The sequence below is a fragment of the Aspergillus nomiae genome, assembly GCF_001204775.2.
Source record: "Aspergillus nomiae NRRL 13137 chromosome Unknown contig00030, whole genome shotgun sequence".
In the NCBI taxonomy this organism is placed as follows: Eukaryota; Fungi; Ascomycota; class Eurotiomycetes; order Eurotiales; family Aspergillaceae; genus Aspergillus; species Aspergillus nomiae.
This window is the reverse complement of record NW_015378085.1, coordinates 99,450-117,016: the sequence shown is the minus strand read 5'-3', so window position 1 is coordinate 117,016 and position 17,567 is coordinate 99,450. Positions and strand designations below refer to the sequence as shown.

General features: G+C 49.7%; 6 protein-coding genes across 6 annotated transcripts; 2 read left to right on the top strand and 4 right to left on the bottom strand.

Annotated features, from left to right (window-relative positions):
- Positions 1–629: 629 nt before the first annotated feature.
- Positions 630–3,048, bottom strand: ANOM_002266 (putative transcription factor; the record flags this gene model as incomplete). Its single annotated transcript, XM_015547523.1, has 5 exons — positions 630–1,557; positions 1,616–1,706; positions 1,770–1,904; positions 1,961–2,220; positions 2,303–3,048. 5 exons carry the CDS (start codon positions 3,046–3,048, stop codon positions 630–632), a joined length of 2,160 nt encoding a protein of 719 aa, XP_015410423.1.
- Positions 3,049–4,443: 1,395 nt separating this feature from the next.
- On the bottom strand, positions 4,444–7,212 carry ANOM_002265 (N-alpha-acetyltransferase 35, NatC auxiliary subunit; the record flags this gene model as incomplete). The annotated part of the gene is made up of 8 exons (XM_015547522.1): positions 4,444–5,370; positions 5,424–5,522; positions 5,583–5,840; positions 5,905–6,363; positions 6,415–6,651; positions 6,729–6,869; positions 6,951–7,018; positions 7,113–7,212. The coding sequence occupies 8 exons, from the start codon at positions 7,210–7,212 to the stop codon at positions 4,444–4,446; spliced, it is 2,289 nt and encodes a 762-aa protein (XP_015410420.1).
- Positions 7,213–7,469: 257 nt separating this feature from the next.
- Positions 7,470–8,052, bottom strand: ANOM_002264 (uncharacterized protein; the record flags this gene model as incomplete). Its single annotated transcript, XM_015547521.1, has 3 exons — positions 7,470–7,700; positions 7,784–7,898; positions 7,969–8,052. Coding segments are annotated over 2 exons (288 nt in total), but the record flags the coding sequence as incomplete, so codon positions are not given.
- An 811-nt stretch (positions 8,053–8,863) lies between these two features.
- Positions 8,864–9,988, top strand: ANOM_002263 (uncharacterized protein; the record flags this gene model as incomplete). The annotated part of the gene is made up of 2 exons (XM_015547520.1): positions 8,864–8,924; positions 8,991–9,988. The coding sequence occupies 2 exons, from the start codon at positions 8,864–8,866 to the stop codon at positions 9,986–9,988; spliced, it is 1,059 nt and encodes a 352-aa protein (XP_015410425.1).
- A 505-nt stretch (positions 9,989–10,493) lies between these two features.
- Positions 10,494–12,614, top strand: hsp60 (chaperone ATPase HSP60; the record flags this gene model as incomplete). Its single annotated transcript, XM_015547519.1, has 3 exons — positions 10,494–10,797; positions 10,891–11,032; positions 11,098–12,614. The coding sequence occupies exons 1-3, from the start codon at positions 10,687–10,689 to the stop codon at positions 12,612–12,614; spliced, it is 1,770 nt and encodes a 589-aa protein (XP_015410382.1). The 5' UTR covers positions 10,494–10,686.
- Positions 12,615–13,269: 655 nt separating this feature from the next.
- On the bottom strand, positions 13,270–17,256 carry ANOM_002261 (uncharacterized protein; the record flags this gene model as incomplete). The annotated part of the gene is made up of 10 exons (XM_015547518.1): positions 13,270–13,655; positions 13,721–13,824; positions 13,892–14,019; positions 14,072–14,440; positions 14,490–15,121; positions 15,219–15,391; positions 15,458–15,679; positions 15,739–16,871; positions 16,928–17,138; positions 17,198–17,256. The coding sequence occupies 10 exons, from the start codon at positions 17,254–17,256 to the stop codon at positions 13,270–13,272; spliced, it is 3,417 nt and encodes a 1,138-aa protein (XP_015410424.1).
- Positions 17,257–17,567: the final 311 nt, after the last annotated feature.

The window sequence follows — 17,567 nt, the reverse complement described above, 5'->3', positions numbered from 1 at the left end:
CCTGACACTGCATCGCTATAGGGCACGTCGACTGAAGGTGGATTTGCTTCAGCTACACCGATTGAGTTTCGACCTCAGGCCATAACCACGGACCGCCTTCGGCCGAATCGGCTTTCCTTCGGCCACGTGCGATTGGGGTCCGCCTCATCTCCATCCCCAAAACGTAGCCCCAAACATTTCCGTGAAAGAGGATCTCAATCTCCGACGTCCTAAGCGTCGGTCGCGCGCCGCCGAGTAAGCTACAAATACCCCTCCTCCTCTATTCCTCCCCTCCCAGTCTCAGACGCCACTCGGTTTCCATGCCTTTTGCGGTCCGACGGTCGCGAGGCTGTCCATCTCGCTCTCACCGTCAACCTCCAGATCACACGGGGAGGACCACCACAATGAAAAGCATGCCTCTTGTCCGCTGATCTCTCATGTGCAAAATGATTGTGGCGAACGTGTATGTTGCTCACACAGCCTTACTTCAAAATTTCCAGCTCTATCGAACGCGTTCCTTTCCAGCGGGTTATACAGAATGATCGATATTCACCGCGGCTCCAATTAGGCGCCCACGCATTATAGCGGGCGGGAGCCCTCGTGTCAGATCCACAATGGAGGGGTTGGGAAACTATGTTGGTTACAATGGCTCATGAATTCCCCATGTTCAGAGTAGGGAACAACATCACATCCGACACCTGATTCAAAATGTTGTCAATATGCCCGTCCTCGGAGGAACTCACGCTGTATCCGGCAGCATAAGGCGACGAGGCGGTGACAGCTGGTGAAGTGAACACGGTTTTCGGCGAAATAGCTTCCGGGGCTAGGCCTAGTTCCTTCTTCTTCTTCTTCTTCCTAGAATAGAATGCAGCACTAACTTCCCGGAGAGCGCGGAGAGACGATGCCAAATGCCTGGCCGAATCTGTCCGAGCGTGGAGATTTACATTTTCATCCCCACTCACGTGCTCGGCGATGACTGCCTCTAATTTCTCAATCAACTCCCACGTCCGTGGGTGAATTTGGTCGTTATTGTTGGCAACCAGCAAGAACGCGGATGCGATGGTCCGCTGAAGACTGACCCAGCTACGCGAGCAGTGGGAATGAAGTGAGTGCAGCTCAATGAAAGCTTCGATCGTATTCATGAGATTGGTTATACAGTCCTCTCGGACTACCGCACGCCGCTGGTCATCTAGCGGGGCGTCTGGGTCCAAAGATACTCGACACATGACTGAGATATAGTAAGACGAGTGTAGCCGCAACTCGGTCCGCTCAATGTGTTCGGCCAAGGTGACGCAGCGTTCCCGATAACGCAAATGAGGGGTAGTATCTGCAAGAATGCGCTCTATTCGCTGTTTATACTCGCGGATTTCATGGTACCGCAGGTGAGAATGGTGCGACAGCATAAGCCCCCGCAGCATCTCCAGCACCACAGAGATAATGCGGCAGAGGCTTTCGAAGTAGGAGCGATGGCCAGGCATTGATTTCCTATCATAGGGAATTTCCGGCTGGCTTACCATAGTGATGGATGGTCGATCGTAAGCTAAGGAGAAATGGCTATTCTGGAAAGCCATCGCCCACCTGCGAGAGTTAGGATTTCGTGTATCTTCCAAACGGGGCGTTGCAGAGGATGCCATACCATACTCTTCTCCGAGACGCTGTGACGCTTTGCGAGAACCCTGGTGTTTCAACATGCAGCCCGAGACTCATACACATCCGCTCTGTCATCCCTGTTGGTAAGGATCGTCGTTAGCTTGGCACTCACGAAGTTCTGCACACCACGTCTCACTCACCGAGTAAGGTATAAGAAGCACCAGCGTTCATGTTATATGACAGCACATTACTGATAATTAGCAGAATTTGGATTATTTCCACCGTTGGCTGCGAAACATAGTTCATCATCCGCAGGCACTGGTAGGAACACGAAACTAGGAAAGATGTGAGCCCCAAAGATTTTCGGTCGTCAGCAGAAGGTCGCACACACCATATACCCACGACGTCAACTCCCGTTCCTTCAACGGCAAGTCGGATAATTGGCAACCTGAAGCTAAAACGGCAAAGAGGAGGCTAAGGAAAGGTAAACTCATGCCAAACGGTTTCATCAGACCGTTCACGTCCGGTCGATATGTACCTCCTGCCTTCAGCCTATTTTTCAAGAGTTCATTTGTGTTGTATTCTAATTTGGAAACGTCCGGGAGTACGGGGTATAGTACTGAGCCGATGTCTTTGTAAAAACGAAGAAACCTGCGGAAGACCTCCATGATCAGCGAAGGGCTCACTCTACAGGAACGAGTCCAGCCAAAGACTCAGAGCCGGTTCCACCCACCTGCGACATTGTTCGTCATCCGGCAACACGCCACAGACCCCGGCGATGTTGAAGGTGTACGGATCAGACGACCAAAGGTCGACGAAAGGATACGAGGCAGCCTCGTTTTCCATCGCCAATTCTGCCAGCAAGTCTTCCTTCGGCAACGCGGCCGCCGTACCCTCCGAGCCTTTTGATCTATCCAGAATATCTATCAAAGCGGATTTTGCGCCGATGTGGATGGAGCCCGTTTTCATCGTGTTCTCGTTATAGATCCCCTGAGGGGCCGGCGACTTGCCGTCGTCTTCAGTCACCGACTGCTCGGAACGAGGGTTGCTGGATTTCCTCGCCGTATGAGCCTGAAAAAGCGAGTTCAGACTAGCCAATATTGACTCCATCGCGCGCATCTTCGAATTCACCTCGTCCCATTCGAACTGAGAAATCGTCACGGTTTCCGACAGACCATCATCCGAGGCCGGCTCTGCACTGTAGGTGGGAATCGGGGCATCGTCTCGACTAGAAGATATATAGGCTGAACCGGAAGGCAATTGGGGCGTAGACGCAGTTGAGGCGGTAGCTGAAAAGGTAGGCTCTGGAATGAGCGAAGGTTTGGGTTGAGTTGGCGGCGGACGACCGTAAGAACAAGTAAAGTTACGTTTAACGCAGTTCCCACACGGGACGTTGCGATCGCAGCGAACCTTACTGGCGCGACATGGTAGACAAGTTTTGCACTCGCGAGGCCGGCGTCGGATCGGATATGTAGGCATTGCGATGGCGACCGAAACGTCCTCTTGTCGCCCCGCCTAATGGGGGATAAGGACGAAGTCGGGCGCGATGGAAGGGGAGGAGAACAGATCCCGGGGGGGAGTGCGTAGGGCGACGGAGACAGCACGCGTAGCTGGGCATAAAAGAGACTGCTATTATTATTACTGGATGGTCCAACCGAAACGGCAAGCCTCAGCTTCAGCCCTTCGAGATCCGATCGTTGAAGGTCAAGCGAGGCCACCGACGAGCCGCGACCGAAGGGAGCACGAATGAGGCGCACGAGAAACAAATCCACTTCTCAATTGATCATCGTTCAACCCCATGAAGATAGCGCCGGAATGTTCGCACCGAATCTGAGAGTCCAGAAGGAATCAGCCACCTAATAATAGGTCCCCCGATTACAGTTTCCCTCCTTTCTTTTTTTTGCCCTTCTTTTTTCTCTCTTTGGTTGGTTCTTTTGCTTCAGATCACCAAAAGCAGAAAAAGAAAGTCAACGGATCGATTTCCGGAGGGCTTTTCCGGTTCCGGTTTCTGATCTGTGATAGTAATAGTTCCTTGATATTAAGTCCCCAAGGTCAAGAACGACATAGCAATAGTACCCTACGGAGGTCCGTTGAGTGGACTATCATTGGAGCATTGGGGGCCCGTTAATGACAGCGGCCAAGAGCAACGGCGCACCGGCCAACCAGGACTCCCGAGATGGCGTGGTTGCAGTGCAGATCGTCTTGGTCTTGTTCGCTTGTGTTGACCAAATTGGATATTTGCTGAGATGTATACAGGCCAAAGGATTCAAATCAAATCATATTGCATTCCATTCAATCAAAGAGAGTTTGCGAGAATCGAATTCGTTTTCCCTTCATGCCGGCGATGAAGTCATATCCGGGAAGATAACGTCAGGATCAATACTGGTTCCAGTTCTCCTCCCCTCTTCTCCCTCGTTTAGTTTGCCCGTTTCAGCCTCGGTTCCCAGCGTTTGGGGGGGAAAGAAAGACAAGGGAAAAACAAAAACAAAAAAACAATGGGACGTTTGAAACCCAACACAATAAGCTTGTTTGTTCCCCAACGGGATGGCATGTTGCCCATGTGCCGATCCTCTGCACGGGAATTGAGCTGCAGTTGCATATCAGGTGATCCCGAGGCTCTCGTCGCATATGGCCTGATCCCCAAGGTTAATAAAAGTGGGTAAATGGAGAAATTCTATTTATCTACCCCTCGGTAGTAGGTACGCCTCCCTCTGACTTCGGGGAATTTCTAATACCATTACTCTATGTACATAACTTCATCATCCATCATACATGAGGAGGGCATTGCCAGAACGAACGACGGGTACATGACATTCATCATCACATCAAATCAAGTTGTTCATCAGAGTACAGTAAACACCAGGATGTATAGTTTCATGTCTGAGAGCCGCTCGGCCTCGGCGTTATTTGGGGTACAACCCACCAGTCATGCCAACGCGCTTTGGAACCCATGTCGGGAATACTCACCTGAAGGTTAACAACATCGGTGGATGCACGGAGCGCGGTCAATGCCTTCTTCACCGTTTCAATGGCAATGCTAGCCCCGATGCAGGCCCGCAACGTATTCTTAATATCCTTCTTCCAATCTTCTTCAATGGCCAGGGTCTGATTCGCCTGGCCTTGAGGATCCCGGATAAATGCACCGTTGGCGAGGGTCGCTTCCCAAGCTTTGCGGGCTTCAGAGATGGCTTTCGTGGCACGCTCCAGGACTGTCTCATCACTGTCCCCTTCTAAGATAGCCTCTCGCCGGAATTCGTCGAAGGGGACAAGTTCCGGCAAAGTAATCGATAGGAAGGGCTTCATGCGGAGTTCATACCGTAATCTTTCGCTGGAGTATGCCTGCGCGGCCGCTGCTGTGGGCAGAACTTCATGGCGAGCCAGCAAAACATATAGAGCGTGTAACGATATGGCAAAGGCATCCACGGCGACGATTTGCGTAGTAAGTCTTTCGAGAAGACGGAGCGTATTCTGTAAAGCGGCATGTCGCTCGACGGCATCGCGTTTCTTTCCCGCCAGAGCGGTCAGGTTGCGCTTCGCGGTAGCAACGGTAAATGTGCGGATTCGGTCAATGTGGCCGAGATGAGTGGAGCAGATGTGGGATAAGTACCAGTACATTCCTGGTAGTTCCTCGGGAGAATAGATAGAAAGTTCGAATCCGAGCTGGATAACGAGCCGGAACTGGTTCAGTTTCTGGTGGTAGGCCCAGCTACTGAGCGGGTATGAATAGGTAGCGTCGCCGTTTTGGAGCATAAGGGGAGGTTCGTTGTTCAGCGTGCGTAGTTGTTCATCGAGGTCTTCGGCCTACGAAGCAGTTAGTATCAGGGTACCGCATATGAGAGAGACCGCATAGATACCTCCATCTGTAGGTTGTCCCAGTCAACAATTGTATGACATACTGTCCGACGAATACGGCAGCGATTGAGACACGCACTTCGGAAAGTGTCCACAAATGGCTATTCCCCAGGTTAGCTCACGGGAGAAACAAATTGAGGGAGATATATGCAGCATCGCACCTGAGCAAAGCGTTTAACAAAAGCATCCATGTGGTTGGCTATCTGAAAGCGAGGGTCGGTCGGCATTTCCGTCTCGTCTGTGTTGGCTTGCAGAAGCGTGCTTGAAGGGAGGACGATTTCCGCAAGCTCATCATATAAGAACTTCTTCACTGGCACAGCTCCCAGAACCATCATGTTACTCAGAATCATAGATTGAACCAGTGATCGAATATAAACTGACGGCTGGGGCTTCCGAGACAACAGAGTCCAAACGGCCACCTAGCAACGTTAGAGGATGAGTAGCCAGAAGAAAAATATTCCGTTGGTTCCTTCAAGAGCATACCTTGAGGTTATGGGGTCCAGAGTAATCCAGGACCTCCAGCAGATCAATGGCATCTTGGCACAACCGTTTCAAATGCGCCAGCGCATCCTCAAAGCTTATCTTTACCATTGGTCGAGGGGGAACTGTGCTGGCCAGCTTTCGTTGGATCTTCCAACTAAACGCTTCAGGTACTGGTCTTCCCAGTGGCACCGATTCCGTTATGGGGCCCAATTGCGACAGACAAGATGAGAAGCGACTGGCTGACCGACTCTGTATGATATCGAGATCCTGGTCCAAACTAAGAAGAAAATCACGCCGAAAGACCAACCGGCACTTTATTGCTTCTTTCAGTTTTCCATCGACACTATCCCCTTGCTCATCTACCCATGAAATCGCCCGGTCCAAAAGATTGCGGAAATATTCATGGTCGAACTGCGACAGCAAACTGCGGTTGTACAATTGGGTGACAAAGTCTTCCTCCTATATGGCTTTAGCGATCGTATATGTACATGTGAAAGTCGTGTGACTTACCTCGTAGAAATACTCATTTATCACTCGCGCATGAACAAAATCGCAACATTTGAGAAGCGCAAGACAATAGGCACGTAGCACGACATGTACCATCCCTGGCTCTTCCTTGTTCCTAGAGGATCCCGGACGACAAAAGTGGGCTTCTTCAAGCGTTTTCGGTATGGGCCAAAGGAGTTTATCAAGGTATAGAGAGGTAAAAAGTGTTTGCGAGAGTGGATGTCCCATATGCCATGCCATCTACCATCGCGCGGTTTGTCTCAGTATTTCTTCACCTAAGCGGATATTCGTCGCCCTCTGGGAAGGCAACCACCTACCTCATGACATAATAGTTCATCCATTATCCCTATCACCTGCTCCGGAGCCAGCTCCCGCGTGGTATCGTAGTCGTCCTCTAACGCTTGCACGTCGGTTTGCCCCGGTCCAAGATAGCCACTGTCCATTTTCGAGTCCATAATCTGCGATAACAACTTGTATAAGCTTCAGGTCACGCAAAGTTAAATAGCCCTTGCTACGAGGAGTAAATAGCATGAGCTCACCTCCAGTGCGCCCACTGCCTCGAACAACGTAAAGTACTCATCTTTCACCAGTTGCCCAGTCTGCAATTCTAAGACCAAGGGAAAGATTGTCAGAAAGCAATGTCACATAGTAGCACATAACATGGGTAAGATAACAACTGGACAAAGGTAAAGGGATCTCACTTGAGGCCGCTTTGGTAAACTCGTCCGTAATGTCTCGTGGGACAACGGACTGCGAAATGACTCGCATCATCGGGGTTCGTCCCTCGTTACTTGGCAACATATAAAGTATTGATAATCTGCAGCCAGCTGTCAGATTTACCCGTTCGAACCCTGGACAGAAAGCACTCTCGAAAGGAGGATGATGGGAGAAAGAAACAAGAGGACCGACGAAAGAGAGGCGGGGAGTCGGGCGGGCAGGGCAAAATTGCGGAAGCGTTGCCCGCGGTGTAAAGCTGCAAGACCGCAGGTTACGGTGACTACGCTCAGAGTACAAACGGCATTACAGTGCACGAGATCTACTTTAACCAGCCCCATTTGCAGGAAAGAAATGGTCTTTTCTTTCTATTTATACCAGGTCAACGGACGAATATGCTACAGAGCTCCAAATCATTCCTGCACCACACATCATCAACTGTAACCCCCTTCTCGTAGAAAATATCCCATATTATCGCATGCGGGTGTTTTCGAAACCGTCTATTTCTCGGCCTGGGCAACGGCGGCCTCCTGGTTGGCCTCACCGAGGGAGCGAACCTCGCCCTGCTTGCCGTTCTATATTGGTGAAAAAGACATTTGTTAGCCCAAGTTCATAGCCCATTGATTCCAACAAAGCAAGCGGAGGCACCAAAACGAACCTCCCACTTAGCAAAACGCAGGTCCATCTGACCACGGCGCTCAGCAGCCAGACGAGGGGTCTCCTTGAGGGATCTGCGGACCGCGCGAGCAGCAACGGCCAGGTAGCGGTTGTAGCTGTAAAAGTCGAACGTCCAGTTAGTTCGGCGTCTAGGCAAGACGTGAAAAGATAAGGGATCATGCATACGTCAGACCAGCGGCTTTCCAGTATGCCATCTTGACGGTGTGTGGAAGATGAGGTATTCAATTGGGGGTGGGAGAATCAATCAACCGATATGGGATGCTTTGCAAAGCGTCGAGTTTCGGAGCATCGGGATCTCGGGTCATGTGATACACGTGACTTCCCGGCCCCATGACCAATCGAGCAAGCCCATTTCACCTGACCTTCTACCTTTAGTAGTAAATTCTAGACATAGCCTACAATATATCCCATTGGCAGACCAGTGAACCCTGGAACTGAGAGTATATTGCATCTGTGATATATATTCAATACTCTATTGCTAGACTTCCTATATATGTCGACTTTGTATAGTTTCTTTTCTTCTTCGGCGTCCTCTGTACATAAATATATAGTATGTCCTAGATGCAAAAGTGGTAGAATAACTTATACTATATGCAACACCTTTCAGATATAGAAATCCCCACTTTGTACATCTAGGAGGATAACAACACATCTATCTAGTATTGATCTAATGTTGCTAGTTCTGGTATAGTGTATAGTGATTGCGGCTGCGCGGCTGAGTACCAGTCAACAGGCATACAAACAAACGATATCCCTTTGCAGTATACTGTCCTGGGTTGGAAGTTTCACTTACTATCTATGTATCTCAGATGATATGTTCATCTCTGGACATTTAGCAACATACTTTTATCAGATACTGTCTCTCACTTTATTTCACCCTTTTTCATATCCTGTTCCACTCAGTTATTTTCTATACCAGCTCGGCAAAACGTGCACTCCGACTCTACACATCACCCTTTCCAGTGACTGTATGTGAAGAAGAATTCCGACAAGGGTATTCACAGGTGCTAGCTATTCACTTTTTGATGTAATTTGCAGTCTCCCATGCTATCAGGGCACTATGAGTCCTTCCAAGAGAGCCTTGAACAGACCGAAGAAGCGCACCTTAGTCCGTTGGGACGGTACGTATCTCCTTGGCTGGGAGACACTGATTCTATTTGTTGATTGAGTTGACACCAATTTGTTAGATAACTTAAACGAGCTTCTTCTACTGACCGTGCAGTCAGTCTGCAATAACCAGTCTATCAGGATTCCTTGGTCCGAGGTTGCCAGTACAATGAAGAACAATGTCACTGAAGGGGCTATCGTCCAGCATCTAGCAAAGCTCCGGTCCCGTCGTGTCGATGCTGGCAAAGAAGTCCCTCCTCCCCTACGGCGCGGTGGTGTGGGGTCATCGAGCAAGCCTTCTGATAATGCGCCTGCCAGAGCTGCGTCTGGAGTCAAACGCTGTCTCAGTGCTCCTCATAGTTCAGGAAGCGAAGATGAAGGTCAAGAGATGAATTTCCAGGACGATACTTCATCCGATGAAGACTATATCGACAAAAGTCGCCGCAGGAGTCGACCCAAGAAGCAATCACATAGACCTCAGCTACATGAAGCCATTCCGATCAAGAGTGACGATGAGATAGACGGTAATAATGATGGGCTTGGAGAGCTGTTGGTCCCTGGGGCTGATTTTCTCCAATATCCAAACGAGCAAGAATCACCGTCAGAGACAAGCTCCCCAGGTGCGTCAGAGAATACTAGAAGCAAATTGGTCACTCTGAGGTACAGACAGCCAGTTAGCAATGCGTCTAATGGCTTTCCTACGGCCTATGCGCATCCAGTATCCACAACTGTCAACACATATGGCAATACGCCTTACCAAGCTCAGTATCAACAGCTACTAGAACCTAGTCTCGACATGGAGAACTATTACATGCTTGGATATAATCACATAATGGGCATGTCTGTAGGTGTTCCTGAAGACGCTGTCACTAACCTGACCTCACTTGGGGAACATCAAGACTTCCACAATGCAACATACGCTGGCTACCACCATCCAGCTTATTACCACTCCACTGATGACTCGATTGGTGGTGCCCTTTATAGTGAGAACTACCAGTACCTTCATGGCAACTATGTTGAATCAAATGAGGATGTGGCCATGGAGACTCAGGGTAATCTGGTGATGAAGATTGAATAAGCCTCAAACATGACTACACCAACTGGTTGTCGTTTCCCTCCGGTTGGGTTCGACTTTAGTGCAGCACATTGACTTGGGTTCAATATGAAGTCTTCTTGGATTGAGAGGTTGGTTTTGGTTTTGCTTCATCTAGTATTAGCGAGACTGAAGGCTCTGCTTTGGCCAGTCCGAGCTATCCACTGGGATATGGGAATCTTTCACTTTCCAAGCCGGCGTTTTGGTTTACATTCATCGGCCTCGATCAGTAACTATCGTTTGCTATTCTTTTGTGCACGCTGATTTTGCGTTTTATTCTATGGTATTTTTTGCATGCGCTTCGTTTTTTCTCGGAATGGTTGTCTTTCTATGAGTAGTGAGCAATATCAATGCCGATAAACGGCAATTAGTAATGTATACGAATTTCCGCTTCCGACGAGCCGAAGACATTCCCTCGGGAACGGGCCACGTGACCCTTTCTAGGAGCTTCTTTTGCCAAGACATCCGGGGATCGAGAATCGCCTGGAAAATTTTCGAGACTTTGGCTTCATCTCCATCCTCCTTCTCCATCTCTTTTTCTCTCATCTCTCCATCTCCATCTCCTTCTTCCCTTCTTTCTTCCTCTGCACCCGTCCTTGCTCTGGGAGTTCTGTTCGGGCAGACTTGCTTCACTCATCAATTGACTCTCTGTTTCTGTAATTTCTTATTTACCTCCCTTCAAGATGCAAAGAGCTCTTTCCTCCAGGACATCTGTCCTCTCCGCCGCTTCTAAGCGCGCTCCCTTCAACAGATCCTCTGGCTTCAACCTCCAGCAGCAACGGTTTGCCCACAAGGTGCGTACTATCTAAGGCTGAATCTTTTCACGCCTCCCGACCGCGCCGGGACTGTTCTCCTCTTTGAGTTCCCAGGTTGCTAATGCGGTGTAGGAGCTCAAATTCGGCGTCGAAGCCCGTGCCCAGCTCCTTAAGGGTGTCGACACTCTTGCCAAGGCTGTCACTTCCACTCTTGGTCCCAAGGGTCGTAATGTCTTGATTGACACTCCTTACGGCTCTCCCAAGATCACCAAGGGTATGTCGCTACATCCCGACCGATTCCTCCACACCAGACCGAAGCAAAATACTGACTGCATGCAGACGGTGTGACCGTTGCCAAGGCCGTTCAGCTCCAGGACAAGTTCGAGAACCTTGGTGCTCGTCTCCTTCAGGATGTTGCCTCCAAGACCAACGAACTCGCCGGTGACGGTACCACCACCGCTACCTGCCTTGCCCGTGCTATCTTCTCCGAAACCGTCAAGAACGTTGCCGCTGGCTGCAACCCCATGGATCTTCGCCGTGGTATCCAGGCCGCCGTCGAGGCTGCTGTCGACTACCTGCAGCAGAACAAGCGTGACATCACCACTGGCGAGGAGATTGCCCAGGTCGCTACCATCTCCGCTAACGGCGACACCCACGTTGGTAAGCTCATCTCTACCGCTATGGAGAGAGTCGGCAAGGAGGGTGTTATCACCGTTAAGGAGGGTAAGACCCTTGAGGATGAGCTTGAGGTCACTGAGGGTATGCGTTTCGACCGTGGTTACACCTCCCCCTACTTCATCACCGATGCCAAGTCCCAGAAGGTCGAGTTTGAGAAGCCTTTGATTCTCCTTTCCGAGAAGAAGATCTCCGCTGTTCAGGATATCATCCCCGCCCTTGAGGCCTCCACTACCCTCCGCCGTCCTCTCGTCATCATTGCTGAGGACATTGAGGGTGAGGCTCTCGCCGTCTGCATCCTTAACAAGCTCCGTGGTCAGCTCCAGGTTGCTGCCGTCAAGGCTCCTGGCTTCGGTGACAACCGCAAGAGCATCCTTGGTGACCTTGGTGTCCTTACCAACGGTACTGTCTTCACTGATGAGCTCGACATCAAGCTCGAGAAGCTTACCCCTGACATGCTCGGTTCCACTGGCTCCATCACCATCACCAAGGAGGACACCATCATCCTGAACGGTGAGGGTACCAAGGACTCCATTGCTCAGCGCTGCGAACAGATCCGCGGTGTCATGGCCGACCCCACTACTTCTGAGTATGAGAAGGAGAAGCTCCAGGAGCGTCTGGCCAAGCTCTCCGGTGGTGTTGCTGTCATCAAGGTCGGTGGTTCCTCTGAGGTCGAGGTCGGTGAGAAGAAGGACCGTGTCGTTGACGCCCTTAACGCCACTCGTGCTGCTGTTGAGGAGGGTATCCTCCCTGGTGGTGGTACCGCTCTCCTCAAGGCCGCTGCCAACGGCCTTGACAACGTTAAGCCTGCCAACTTCGATCAGCAGCTCGGTGTCAGCATCATCAAGAATGCTATCACCCGCCCTGCCCGCACCATCGTTGAGAACGCTGGTCTTGAGGGCAGCGTCATTGTTGGCAAGCTTACTGAGGAGCACGCCAAGGACTTCAACCGTGGTTTTGACAGCTCCAAGGGCGAGTACGTTGACATGATCTCCAAGGGTATCGTCGACCCCCTTAAGGTCGTCCGTACTGCCCTGGTTGATGCTAGCGGTGTCGCATCTCTCCTTGGTACCACTGAGGTCGCTATTGTTGAGGCCCCTGAGGAGAAGGCCCCTGCCGCTCCTGGTGGTGGCATGGGTGGCATGGGTGGTATGGGCGGCATGGGCGGTGGCATGTTCTAACTGCGCCGCGCCTGCTATAGCCTAAACTCGCCTTGTTTCTAACCTTTCCTCTTCCAGCGTGTCTTTACATACTGTTGCATATTCTGATATCTCTGTGTTTTTAATATCTCCTTTGTCCTAATGTGTTGCACGTCCTCACTACCCAATTCCTTCCGATTATCCTTATCCTCATACCTCTCTATCGCATTACCCTATATATCATCTCCACTCCACTATGTCGGGATAAAAGCCTCAGGGAGTCCTGTGTATCATATCATGTACTTTACGTACACCACTGCTTTTGTAGTTGTGGTTCTGTTCTCAATTTACAATAATTGTTCATGAACAAATCTTCTTACGTAACCCAGACTCGTATAGAACTGTAGATCACCTCCATCTCATTTGCGATATGCCCTTTAACCAGTGCTGAATCCTTATGTGATACTACCTGAACCAGGTCAACTCAATGTCTTGATACTCCCAGTCAACAACTTCATTTCTCCCATCTCTACCCAAAGTCCGTCTAAACAGGAGTATCGGAAGTAACATCACCTTTGCGGTATCCAACACCCCGCAACATATGCACAAACCAACATGAACAAAAATTAGATTAGAAAACAAAAGAAAGAATAAAAACAAAAAAAAAAAAAAAAAAAAACAAAACAAAACAAAATCCCTACGCCCCATTAACACTGTGCTGCCATCTACCCCCCTTCTCAGAAACATCAAACCCCATCATCCCCTCCATATCAGAGACATGAACCGCCGGTAACGGGGAAATCACCCGATCCTCATGTCGTTTCCAAATATCATCCTCAAACTTTTTGTTATACCGTCTATTCCCCAAATACCTGTCAAGACGCGAGGTACTTTCCGATTGCCCTGGAGTCGGCTTTGCCGGGGACGCCGCGGTCCCTAATTTGAATACGCCTTTGACGGGGATCAAGAGGAAATCTGTGATTATACCGACGCCGATTATGTGGGCTTTTACGACGCTATCGCGCAGACGCTCACTGAAGGCCATGGAGAGGGCGATGAGGATTATTGCGGCGGATGTTGGGCCTTAGGTTGTTATTGGTTAGTGGTGCTGGATAGGGCTTGAGAGGGGATTATACTGGTTGACGCACCTGATATTGCCAGCATGTACGCCCAGTCGGGGTTTGTTTCTTCACCGCTCCATTCGCGGACGTTCACGCCGAATAGGGAGGTAAAGAATGAGAGGGGGAGAAAGCTGTGGTTTTCTTTTAGTACGGGGATGTAGGTGGTGATTGATAGTATAGGGTAGGGTGGTGACTGACATGACGGTGAAGATCGTAAATACCATTACGGACTGCGATTGGTTTTGGGCTACTTCTGCCTGCCAGCGTGTTATACGGGACTCGTCAACGTTTGCTTGCTTTTGCTTGAGGTCGAGGAGGTTTTCGACCTAGAATACCTAGTGTTAGGCAAGCCGGATAGTTGAGGGTAGGGAATCGTACAGCTTTCTGTGCTAGATGTGCGTTCTCGCGCATGTCTGTGACCTGGGTGCGGTAGTCTTCGAGTCGGGAAAGAGCAGATTCTATAAAGATTTTTCCATATCCTTTGTCTTCGAAGTATTGCGCCATTAATTTGATGGTGGCGGTTTGCTGTTCGAGTAGTTTTAGTATGGTCCCTAGTTCGTCTATTATGTCTCTTAGTTCTAATAGTGTAGAGAGATCTTCGCGGTTTTGATGGGCTACTCGACGGTCTCTTTCATCACGTTCTGATGCGGTCATTGTCCTGCCCTCTAGCGTCCTGTTGTAATCGGCTGGTCTGGCGATGAATCCTCGGGTGCGGAAGCGTTTGAATGATTTAGTGGTTGATTCAGTCTACGAATATTAGCGTTCATATTGAAGTTGCCGATGGAAAATAGCGTACCAGGATGCTAATGGATTCCTCAAAGATCCGCAGTATCTGTAGATCATGGTCCAGCGTCCTGTCCAGAAGAATCGTGACTGCATGCAAGACTATCAATGCAGCGAGATCCCCGGCTGTTTCAAAGCGTCTTGCTAGGTCTCCGTTTAACTCGTTGTAAATGCTGCTATGCAGATTCGCCTGTTCGTATAGCTTATCTTCAGCAGTTGCTGCCTCCTGTTTAGGGAAAAAGGTAACGACGGTTTTCTCATCTACGACCCAGAGCCAGAGCTGATCAACCATGAGAACCTTTCCGTCGATGAACGTCTTGGAAGAGTCAGGGTTGTCTTGCAGAGGGATTGAGCTACCAATCTCGTTAATATCGACGACTTTTCTAGTCCGCTTCCATAGCATCTGATCGTCGTCTCGTGCTACCGTTGACCGCAGATTTGGATACCCATACTGGTCCAATGTTCGTCGTATATGAATAGGGGGCTCGGCACCCAAGAACTTCCATATCAATCTCGATTCTATATGTGACTCTGAGATATACTCAGGGACTGGCTTGGATCTTCCCTGTTGTAGCCGCTTTTCGATAACCTTTCTTCGTTGAAGGAGATTCCAATATGTGTCCCAATGAAGCTGTGTTACCATACCTTAGTCAATGAAATCATACGCCTAGTAGACCGACTTACATAAGGAAGCTATTATATCGTCAGTACACTGTCCTAGCCAATATTGAATCGACTGGACTTACGTATAAGGCTAACTGAGGATCACGAGGCTCCTCTGGTGAATTTATTGGCAAAGAATCACCCAGCCTGGAATGAATACACGTGGGACGGACAAAACGCGCATGAGGCTCTAGGTGGCGGGCTCTGATAATTTGCGAGAACCAGTTTTTATCATTGATGAACTTGTTGAAGCTGATGTATTGACGGTTGTATCACGTTAGCTAGAGGAGGTAGCTCATATAAAGGGACTGGACGTACAACTCTGGCCTCTGCTGGTCGTTGCAAGCTTTAGACAGAACTGGAGGCACCCATCCCGTATGAGTGTATGGGACATGAATCCATAAGAGCTTCTCGCTACCTGGCTCTGGTCGGTCAAATCGGGGAACTCTCCGAGGCAGCTCTGCTCGAACTTCCTGGAGCCGCTCCCTTGTGGGCGGTGGTAACGGAAGGAAAGCTCTGTATTTCGATGATAAACTAGCTCTTTGTTGGTTTAGTCGGTCGATTCGGTACTCAAACTTTCATGTTATCGCAATACTCACAATACATTGGGCTGTGCCTGGTTGCTGGGACTGGAACTCCTAGCAGTGGTCTCTTTCCTTTCATCAGTTACGCTGTCTCTATGTCCTAGGTCTTCACTGGAAACAGTATCACTTTGAATGTCCGACGTTGCTTCTTCTTGTGGTACATCAATATAACTGTCCGCAGCGGCCTCCGTGACGTGAATCCTAGGGGAGGCCGGGGCCACAAAACTGCGACTTCTTCTTATTGATGGCCTTGATGGGATTGTCTGAGGCTGGATGGTGCTAGCCTCCTCCAATACCCCATCCCGTATAGCAAACGGTGTGTCTGCCATAGCGGCAGAGGATGGTCTGCTATCAAAATCACTTATCGAGGAGTCATCGATTGAGCCGGACGATACTCTACCAGTTTGTTTCAGTCGATCCGTGAGACAGATTGCAGGACCGTCTTTTAGATACTCCCGTAGCGATGTTTTCGTCGACCAGAGCTTGAGAGGCGTTTCATCGCTGACTCCCCGCGCCGTGTCTTCGAAGAAGCCATTAACTTGCACCATAACCTCTCGACTAACGCGCAACGGAGCATCTGGTAACTTAGAAAGCTGCGCAGCCATGGTGATGATCGGCTGAAGCTCTTTAATAAAGCTTTTTCTGGTTGTGAATTCTTGTCCTTTGAAGGATGCTACACCAACGTGATCCGTAGCTAACGGGATCACCTTTTCGTGCTCCAGATCTAGTACCCCCGACCGAATAGAAGTAATTGGGACATGCATCTCCACACAACTTATAGTACCCGAATCCGCGACGGTAAGTGTAGAGTCAACTGTCTCTAAGAATGTCCATATCTTGATATCTGCAGATATGGACCTGAATTGGTTGGATAGTTGCAACAGCCGTGGATGTCTGGGTTTCAGCACCTCTCGTATGCAGTGGGGAACATGATGCTTGAGTTGCATTAGGCGGCGGATACTCTTAGCATATTCAGGAGCTGAAAGATAGCTCGAGCCTTGGTGGGGGGTTGCCATGAAAGCAATCCCATAGCAGCTTGTCAGTATCGACGCGAGGTTCGACGTTGAATGTGCGGCAATGGCAAGCGCTGCTTTGGCGACAAGACCGCCTGTTCCATGGCAGATGAAAAATATGGGCCTCCTTCCGGTCTGTAGATTGTTACTAATCTCATTCATTTGTGCAGTAATAGAGAAGCGCTGCATACAGTGTGTTGTCTTTCTGAGTGTATCTGCTTCAAGAGATGATGGGCCAAAGAGTCCAGATCATCTTGACGGTCAAGCGGCCCATGGTCGAACAGTAACACCCGCGCATTGGGGACATATCGTGTCAGTTCTGAAATGAGCCATGGCTTCTGAAAATCATCACCGACCCACGCTCTCTGCGGATCTGCTCCAATCGCAGGAACTGCCACAACACTATAATAGTTCAGACAAAAATACCAAATAGGGTGGATAGTTATAGCCACGATACTTACTCTACCTCAGTCTCGAGTTGAATAGACCGCTCACTGTTCGTATCACTGTTGGTCGCCATGGTTGTTGTTTTCCTCGAGAGGGAATATACTGAATCATACTTTCAACTTTCAGAGGTGGAGAAGATATGATTATGGGTAGATGACAGCCATCATCTGATCCCGCCTCTGTTTCTCGATTTAAATCCATGGCAGCTGATGCTTCCTGGGCCCTGCAGAAGCCTTGGCAGTTCAGCCTCATCAGAAAGCGTACTAAAGGTGACTAGAGCAATCGAGACGCCAATCATGAGGCCGAAGTGTTGGAAAGAACGATTGTTCGGATCCACGGGGGGTCAATGCCACCTCGTGACTTACCCTGCACATGACAGTCTAC